Source organism: Geospiza fortis, unplaced genomic scaffold (assembly GCF_000277835.1).
Source record: "Geospiza fortis unplaced genomic scaffold, GeoFor_1.0 scaffold27, whole genome shotgun sequence".
NCBI classification, from domain to species: domain Eukaryota; kingdom Metazoa; phylum Chordata; class Aves; order Passeriformes; family Thraupidae; genus Geospiza; species Geospiza fortis.
In genome coordinates, this window is record NW_005054329.1 from 1,945,195 (window position 1) to 1,954,054 (window position 8,860).

At 48.4% G+C, this 8,860-nt stretch overlaps 1 protein-coding gene across 1 annotated transcript in view; it reads right to left on the minus strand.

The window, feature by feature from the left end:
* GSN (gelsolin) overlaps nucleotides 1-6,730 on the minus strand; it is a 9,448-nt gene extending 2,718 nt beyond the window's left edge. Inside the window, exons 1-12 of the mRNA XM_031057330.1 lie at nucleotides 6,518-6,730; nucleotides 5,193-5,394; nucleotides 4,490-4,644; nucleotides 3,498-3,659; nucleotides 3,144-3,293; nucleotides 2,809-2,898; nucleotides 2,148-2,280; nucleotides 1,835-1,923; nucleotides 1,438-1,653; nucleotides 794-927; nucleotides 198-288; nucleotides 1-6 (exon numbers count right to left, since the gene is read on the minus strand). The exon at nucleotides 1-6 is cut by the window's left edge and continues 180 nt beyond it. Coding sequence (XP_030913190.1) covers nucleotides 1-6; nucleotides 198-288; nucleotides 794-927; nucleotides 1,438-1,653; nucleotides 1,835-1,923; nucleotides 2,148-2,280; nucleotides 2,809-2,898; nucleotides 3,144-3,293; nucleotides 3,498-3,659; nucleotides 4,490-4,644; nucleotides 5,193-5,394; nucleotides 6,518-6,652 — 1,563 coding nt within the window. The 5' untranslated portion in view covers nucleotides 6,653-6,730. The remainder of the gene's footprint in view (nucleotides 7-197; nucleotides 289-793; nucleotides 928-1,437; nucleotides 1,654-1,834; nucleotides 1,924-2,147; nucleotides 2,281-2,808; nucleotides 2,899-3,143; nucleotides 3,294-3,497; nucleotides 3,660-4,489; nucleotides 4,645-5,192; nucleotides 5,395-6,517) is intronic.
* Nucleotides 6,731-8,860: the final 2,130 nt, after the last annotated feature.

Here is an 8,860-nt window from a genome sequence, read left to right on the forward strand (position 1 = left end):
AACTTCCTGTCAGTTTTGAGGAGTGCAAGACTAACCAGAAATGGCTTTTACAACCCTTTGTTGAGCTGGAATATTCACAGAGCACCCAGCTGGGCCAGGTGTTTAATATATACATACACATATACATATACATATATATATATACTTTATACTTTATTCCCCCAGTGTTGGGGTTGGTTTCTGCTGGGTCTCTTTACCTGCACAGGGGTACCTCCCAGCTCCTCATCCAGCTGTACTGTGAGGAATGCAGAGGTTGCAATCTCATCCTGAGTGGAGTCAGCGCCCTGCCTGGAGAACAAGGCCAAATCCCAGCTTTATTCTCAGCTTTTCCCTCCCCACACACACCTTACAGAGATCAAGAGGAGTAAGGGAACCCTTTGTTACTGAATCTCTGCAGCACTTCCTTCAACACAAAGGAGAAATTCCTTATCCTCTATTGTAGCACAGTGAGTACAGGGGGAGATAAGAACCTTTCCTAAATAAGCAGCATTTTCCTTGATAAGAAGAGCTTGGTCCAAAGAAGGGAGTAATAATCGGGGCAAGGGTGGGGGGTGGGGGGGGGGAAATGGGAAAAAAAGTGTTCACACAGTAATTCCCTCCATTGTTCCACTTCAAATGAAACATCCCAGACCTCTGGTATAGTTTTGTTTGCAAGGGAAAGTTATCCAGGGTGAAACTTTATCCCCCAAAGATCCTCTGGAAGCGGGAACCAGCAGTGCTCGATTTTCCGAGTGGACTCGCAGCCCCACGCAGCCCCAGCGTTTCCTGACTTGCCCCAGGATAAATCCCGTACCAGGTGTAGATGATCTGTCCCCGCTTCCCGTCGTGCTGGTAATCGTACAGGATGATGTAGCTGTCCCCGCCGTAGAACTGCCCGTACGTGGCGGGGGCCACCGGCACCTTCTCGGAGCCTTCTATTCTCCAGATCTGGCGGGAGAGGAGCAGAGGCGCTGCAGAGCGAGCCCACTGCCGGCCCGCGTTATCCCCGAATTATCCCCGAATTCCGCATCCCGGACCCGAACGGAGCACGGAGGCTTTTCGGGCGCTTTTAAACAGCCAAACCTCGGCCAGGCCCGCTGAGGGCTTCTGGACAGCCCCCAGCCCGTTCAAGCCCAGCTCCACCCCTGCTTCTATGCTCAAAGTCATGAACCCAGGTGCTCCAAGACATTCATACATGCGATGGCAACAGGGAGAATAATCAAGAGGAGAAGGAATAAACTCATGTCCACGGTGCTGGGAAATTGTGGGATCACAATCAACCCCTCTTTTCTGCAGGGCTTTCAAGACCCTGCTGCTATTTCTGGTGTCAGAAATTCCCCCAGTAGTTACAAGACCTCACCGTGGATGGCTCTCTGGCCTCCTGGCTCCTGCAGCAATGCCATCAAGTAGCAAATCAAAGTCTGGAAAGCTTCCCAGAGGGATTGTGCCACCACTGACCTGTTTCTTGCCAGAGCCATCATCCTCCATGCCGTGCTGGGCAGCCATGGCCTTGGAGCTGTGCAGGGTGGCAGCGTCGAAAGGGACCTGCTCGATCTTGGCAACGTGGCCGGACACGTGAGGCTGCCCCAGCCCTTCTGTCTGGTCCTTGTCCCGCCAGTTCTTGAAGAATTGCTTGAACAAAGGTGTCTCACCACTCTCAGGAAGGACTTGGATCTGAAAGGAATGAGCCTTTAGAACCATGTCCCTAAGAACAACAGGTTTATCTACTCTTCTCCACTCTTAGAAGAGGTCATGGAAAAGGTAAAAGAGTATCTGAGAGGAAGAAACTTTAACTACCCTGTGCCCATGAGGCAGAAAAGTGACCCCAGTGCTTGGGGCTGCCACAGGTCCTTACCTGGGTGTGTTTGGGATAACCCATCTTGTCAATGAACTCTGAGGCTGTTTTCAGTGCTGCCTTCTTCTCTTCAGAGTTGGCACCTTTGCCTTTAATGAAAATAGAAAGAAAAGGGGTCAGGATTTTTTACCCAGAGAAGAAACTGTCCCAGGTACCTTCTGCCAAAGTACAAGGGCCCAGCCTTCCAGATAAATGATGCCAAATAACAAATGACCATTGCTGGATCTCTTTCATGCCTGTTGTGATGGCTGAGAGAGAACAACTGCCTTTCTATTTATGATATTAATTCTTTTCTCCCAGTTCTCTCAGGTACCTTTCCAAACAAAGATCTTTCCATCTGTGCCGTGGTCCAGGATGAAGCAGTCATCTGTACTCAGGGCTGCCTGGGAGAAGGGGTTCTCATCTGCCACCAGGGACACTGCCATGTTCCCAGCCCCATTGGAGACCTGTGACAACACAGCACAGAGGTCACATAAGGCACCCTCTGCTCCCTGCTGCTCCATGGCCATAGCTCGGAACTCAGGGAGGGGAAGGGAAATCCATTTAAATGCACTGGCTGCTGCAGGCACTATTGTTTTCAAACAGGATACCTCTGACACAGTAACAATATGGCAAAAACATAACATTTACTCTGAAGATTTCAATTATTTCTAGCAAAGTACATACTGCTGGGACCACGGAGAGATTGGTCCAAAATGGGAAAACTCCCTTTTCCCCTTATTTGTTTCACACTCCACCTTTCTCACAAAAATTCCCACACTGTCTCACTACAGTCCTAAGTGGCAACAAACCAACAGAAAGTACATGGACATGCAGTGTGAGCAACCAAGGTTCATACATGAAACTTGTTAAGAAGCAGAGTGAGGCAGGAGTAGGACCCAGAGCAGCTCAGCTCCTCTCTGCTATTGCACCTCCATCCAATTTCGCAAAGATCACTCCACTCTCCCCAGAGTTCTGTCAGGGTTCCTCGTTACCTTGTACAGCTTAGCCAGCTTCCTGTTGGCTGTGTCGGTTTTGGTCTCATCAGAAGCTCCTGCTGGCAGACTGGGCTTTGGTCCCAGAACCTGTGAGGGAGAGAAAAATCATTACCAGCCAGTCCAAGAGGATCTTCCTTCCCAGGTGCTCCAGTCAAGACAATGAGTGGAAGAGAATTCCAAATCAGTCATGTAAATTCCCTCTGATGTCCCAGCGGGGCAGAGGACCAACTCTGCACTGAGCTATGTGTTTATACCACACACAGCACCCACCCCACCTTTCTTTCACATCCCACTTGCCACTCCAGCAGGGACAAAGGCACAGAGGGAATAACCTGGAGCATTTCCTCGCGCTCGGATCCCTCCTCTGACACGTAGACCTTGGCGCGGCCGTTGCGCTCGTTGTCCCGGATCCCCTTGGCCAGCACCGTGGCCTTCAGCCGCTCCTGCCGGTTGCTCTGGGAGCCACACCATTGGAAGATGTTCTGGGGAAGGAAAAAGTTGTGTCAGAGCATGACAGCACCTCCCTAGGTGAGACAGGACTCAGCTGGGGCTGAACAATGTCAGTGTTTCGGGATAATCAGCACTGAGATGGCTTCACCAGACTGGGGGAAAATAAAACTCATGTGAAGGTCAGACACCTCCTGCCCCCTGCATTCTGCCACCCCTGCCTTTGACGTGGTACTCACACTGCCCAGGTCCAGGATGAAGCAGTCCCCTGTGTTGAAGCTGTCCCAGCTCACAGGGACCTCCGTGGCCCGGACTGTCCGTCTGCCCTTGACCTGCAGCAGTCTCTGCACAGTGACCTCGTTGGGAACCACGTGCCTGAAGCCAGAAGCCACACCACCAGCCTGGGGGGAAACACAGGAGCAAGGATTCACACCAGGGCTGGGGGAAGAGTGTATTCCCATGTGTATAACATGTCCTGCCTACCAGAAATTATCCCAAGCTCAGGATTCACTTTCTCTGCTCATAGACACTGGGAATTATTTATCAATGCAGGCAACAGGACCCATGTCAGTTTCCCTCAAAAAAAGCACAACCAACTTTAAATGAACAAAAGTAACAACAAGCAAGTGGGAAATAAATAAACCAGAAAGATCAGGAACGTCTCAGACATGAGGAAATGTCAGCACTTTGCAAGCATGTGACCTGCTATCACTTTCCTTGTGCCTTTGGATTCCTAACAGACACAACTGCTCGATTGCATGTTTTCACTTCTATCCCACTTTATTGTGATGGCAGGGAGGAGTAACTCCCACTACTGTTCATCTCCTTTACCAAAACATTGCACATGCTGGGAGGGTGGGCTAAGCACAGAGACTGCAAGGTCAAACTGTTATGCAAGTGGGGAGAAATCAAATCTCCTGGGTAGGCGTTTCCCATTAACTTTGCTGCTTCTTAAATTCATTCCAGGTGCCTTGGGACCGTTCTTTCCTCTGCCTCTTGAAGAAAAACAAAACCTCGATTCCTAAAGCTTTCTGGGGCTTTCCTTGTGTATTATTAATTCAGCCAAATCTCCTCCAGTGGGATCTGCTGTTCTCCACCCTGCTCAGTTCCAACTCATTGAAAACATCTGGCTGAGAATGGCTTTTAAGCAACTGGAAAAAGTGCAATTCTCGCTCTCTTGGGAATTGGGCAGGATGCCATTTCTTGCAGACTCAGGTCAGTTGTCACCCACCTTGTATTTGATGCCAGATTTGAAGTAGCCCAGGAAGGTGGGGGACTCGTGGCCCTGCACCTCGCGGTGCTGCACAGCCTTCCCCTGCAGGTGCTCATCCATCTGCACAGTGAAGATGGCAGCAGCCCCACGCTCATCCTGAGAGCTTTCATCACCTGAAACGTGGAGAGACACATTGGGAGGGGATGCAGGGTCTGCCTCTGCATTCAACTCTGCAAACACAGGAGGAGAAAGCAGATTTAACTGTGATACTGTCAAAGAGCCTGGGATTTGCAGGCTGTGAGGGAAGCCGTGGCATGGCACTCTGTGACATGGACAGCAGAGGGCACTTAGGAGAGGGAAAAATTCCACTCCCTGATCAGGAGGAACACACCTGACCTCCCTCCTCTCAGGCAGAAAGGATTCCAGCCAGACTTTTCACCTGTGATCTCATCTTCCCGGTGAATCTCTGCAGAACTTACCTGTCCTATTGCCCAGGAAAAGGGATTTTAGGGTTTAGGGTTTAGGATCAGAGGTGGCTGTACTCTCTACTTCAGAGACCACACAAATATCTGACATGAGTAGGGCTATTTACCCCCAGAACTGCACTCTCACTGTGCAGCTTTTTCTTTCCTTGGGTAACATTTCCTGGCCACGGCTGGAGCAGAGAGGCCCAGGGGTCACTCTGGGCTCCCAGCTCTGCAGGGACACTCCCAGCACTCACCCAGCCAGAAGTGCAGGTCGTACTGGAGGTTCCCGCTGCGCTGCTTGATGGTGTTCAGCACCAGGTAGGAATCCCCGGTGAAGAAGTCTCCGTACAGGTTTTTGGGCACTGGGACCAAATCAAATTTCTCGACCCTCCAGATCTGAAGGCCGGGTTCCTTCCCAGCCTTCAGAAACTCGGCGTGCTCCACCATGCTGACAGGCTGAGGGCAAGACAGAGGGTGTTGTTCAGTGGGCAGGACACAAGGAAATCTTTAAATTAAATTGCTTCTCATCTCCCTAACTTGTTGTGCCAGGCAAAAAGTGGAAAGTTTCCTTTTTTCTCGTGCACTGAGTTTGGAAGGGGGAAAAAAATAAGGATGTGTGTGGAAAGAATCCCTCTCCACTGATCACTGTTAATTTTCACTTCCAATCACCTCTACTTTCTGGTTTATTACTGGCTTATCCTCTTCTAGACTCTATTGTGTCTCTCTCTGGGGATTTTAATCTCTGCATTTTTCTTACTAATTTATAACTTTTTAGTATGGCACATAAGTGAAGTTTGTCATTCCAGGCTGTGGGAAAGAAAACCCTTTTAACTCCACTTGTTGTACATCCTGCACAAACATGATTTACAGGTTTTCTAAAACCAAATGGAAAATGCTGTGACTATCACTGAATATTTAGGTAATTAACAGGCTTCTGAAAGCTCTTCTGTTCTGACCTGTTACTTAACTGCTCCCCTGTAGGAATTACATTAATTTACACAACATCCTGTCCTAAGGACACTGCAATTTTGGTTTAATATGTTTACTGCTATCCTTATGCAATATATCAACACAGTGCAATATCCTTTTTTTTTTAATAAACATAATGAACACTTTCTTATAAAAGAATTCATTTAGTTAATTCTGAAAGGAAATAAAACATTTCTGGTGTATTGGCAATGAAGTCTGTCCATCGATCACATCACATCACACCTTTGAGAGCTATCAGGTAACAGGGAAGAAAACATTACAATATCACATTAGAAGCATTCAGTACTTTGACAAAGAACATGGTTCACAGCAGCTGATGGACAAAAGTAAAATATGCTCAGTTTTCAAGGCAGAAATAAAGAATGTTACAAGCTAGAAAGCAAAACAGTAAGTTAGGTATCAAAGTGGTTCCTAAGCTGAAATCAGATATCGAAGATGGACAAGAATGAACTTTATCATCATGATTCCAGTCTGCCTGAATCCTACCAAATTCCCACTAAAAACTGACAAAGAGTTAAAGGAGAGGGACTCCTGTAAGTAGCTGGAACCAGAAGTTTTTCAGTGTTTAACTGTGATGTTCCTCACTTACCACGGCTGAAAGCACAAGAGCTGCTGTAACAACATATCCAAGCCCTGCCACAGACATGGAGCTGACACAGTTCAGCTTCAGAGCCATTGCGCAGCAAATGGTGAGGAAAAGATAATTGAAGTGCTTCCTGCCCATTTCTAGGAGCAAATGGGCTTCTCCCTGTTCCTGCAGAGCCGTGGGGAGTCCCAGCTCCACTGGCTGCTGGGGAAGATGAGGGGCAGAAGCCAATCTTTTATCGGGGACAAACACACCCACCCCCTCGGCAGCCCAGGGGCGTAACGCGTTTGTGCAAACAGCCCTGCTGGAATCGCAGAGCCTCCCGCAGCCTCTCCCGAGCCAGAGCCCAGCACAATGTGCGATCCATTACCCCCAGCACTCAGGGTCACACGGGCCAAACGGCCCCGCACGGGGAAACTCAGAGACATCAGCAACAGAGGCAACGTTTTGTCAGCTGAGAGCTGCGAAGTTGATGAGACACAGAGAGCAGCACGGCGGCTCCAGCTGGCAGTGGGCGCAGCGAGAGAGATTTGGGGAGAGGAGGATTCAAGGGAGCAGCCTGAGGATGGGGAATGCACCCTCAGCTCCCTGAAGCTGTCGGAGCAGCAGAGCTCAGCCCGTGCTGTGCACCTGAATGAGCCTCACACCCAGCACTGGCACCGACAGCTCGGGAGGGTTTGGGGATCTCAGCTGGATCTCAGCTCCCAGAGCACAACAGAGCATTCAGAGTCTGTAGGTGACAGAACAAAAGCTCATTCAGCAATTCAATCATTTCACAACCAAGTATTTCTGAGGGTGTAGCAACAGCCTGTGACAGGAACACAAGAGCCATCAAACCTACTCAGGCCAAAGGAATTACAACAGGGCTGGTTGTAGCACCCCAACAATCTGCCACCAATAGAGAGATTATTCTTCCAACTATCTCACACTGCAGCAAGTTCATCTCTCACATTTGCCGAGTGTTTGCAGTGAGTGACCCGAGCAGGAACCTTTCCCTGCGGCCCTCAGGAATGGAGTAGCCACACAATGTGGAGCTGCTGGGAACTTTTGCTCTCAACACGCCCAGGGGAGAATTCCTGACAGGCTGAGCTTGCCATGGTCAGAATCTCTCAAAAGATTCCAAACCCTCCACCCAATAAAACTCCACAACAAAACTTCCACGAAGGAAAGAGCAGACCCTGCTTTGTGCTTTCTCCACTCTCCATGAGGATATTTTCTTTCCCTCTCTCCCAAGAACACTCTGCTGCTCTCTTGTCCAAGCCGATGCATTTTAATTTGAAATGTCACCTTGGCAATGTACCTTTGAAAATTTCACTGGAAAGTCTCAAACTGAAACAGACAATAAAAACAATGTGCTAGTCCTGCTGGTATTTCTGATCTCTGTGAAGGAAGTTCAGAGTGTCAGAGGTCTAAGTCTCAGTGAAAAACATGTTGGAACCCTGACTCTAAGAAAGGCAGCTGTGAAAGGCTTTGGCAGCTGCAGCAAACCCAAACCAAAATGACTGGGTTGCATAACATTAGAAAGAGATGGGTCCTTTCCAAATGGAAAAATACTCTGGACTTTTTATTACTAAATTAAATACCTGTATAGTCCCACACCTGGGCAAACCTCACAGACTGAAGGCACAAAGACCCAAGATCATCTTCTTTGTTAACATCCCACTGTAGGATATTGTAATCTGCAGATATATGTAGACACAATATTTTTGAAAAGCATTTATTTAGCCTTCTAATTAATTTGGCATTTTGTAAGTCCAAGCTTGCATTGCCAATGAGATGCAATATATAAATACAGGCAAAAAATTGAAGGAGGGCTACAGTGCATAAATGGTGTATTTTAGTGCTCTTTCATAAAATTAATTAATCTGAGCCATTCCTGGAGGGAATAGGTGTAAATCTACCCCAGCAGCTGGTTTGGGTTATCACTGCTGGCAGCAAGTGTTGCATTGTTAAATCAAGCCCCAGAACTGTTTGCTCTGGACATTGTTCTGAGGGCAGCTGCCAGCTGAGATCGCCAGGGCCCTGCTGAAAAGGGTGTCCTGATGGAGACGTGGAAAACAGGCACTTTTCAAGCTGCTGCTCATAAAAGTGTCCAGCTTGGTCCCAGAAAGGGTGCTATGCACAGCCAATGTCTTATGCAAAGGAAAGTTGTTTAAGGAAAACATGGAAAGGGCTTGGAATACAGGATTTCGGGGCAGATGGATCAGCTAAATGACACTTGGCTGCATAGTGATGAAAACAAGAACTTGGGAAAATGAGTCCAATGATTTGAGCAACCACTGCAAGACAACAAGTTCGTGATGGTCTCCAGATGTGCAGTCACAGCAGCAGGACAGGCCAGCCCAG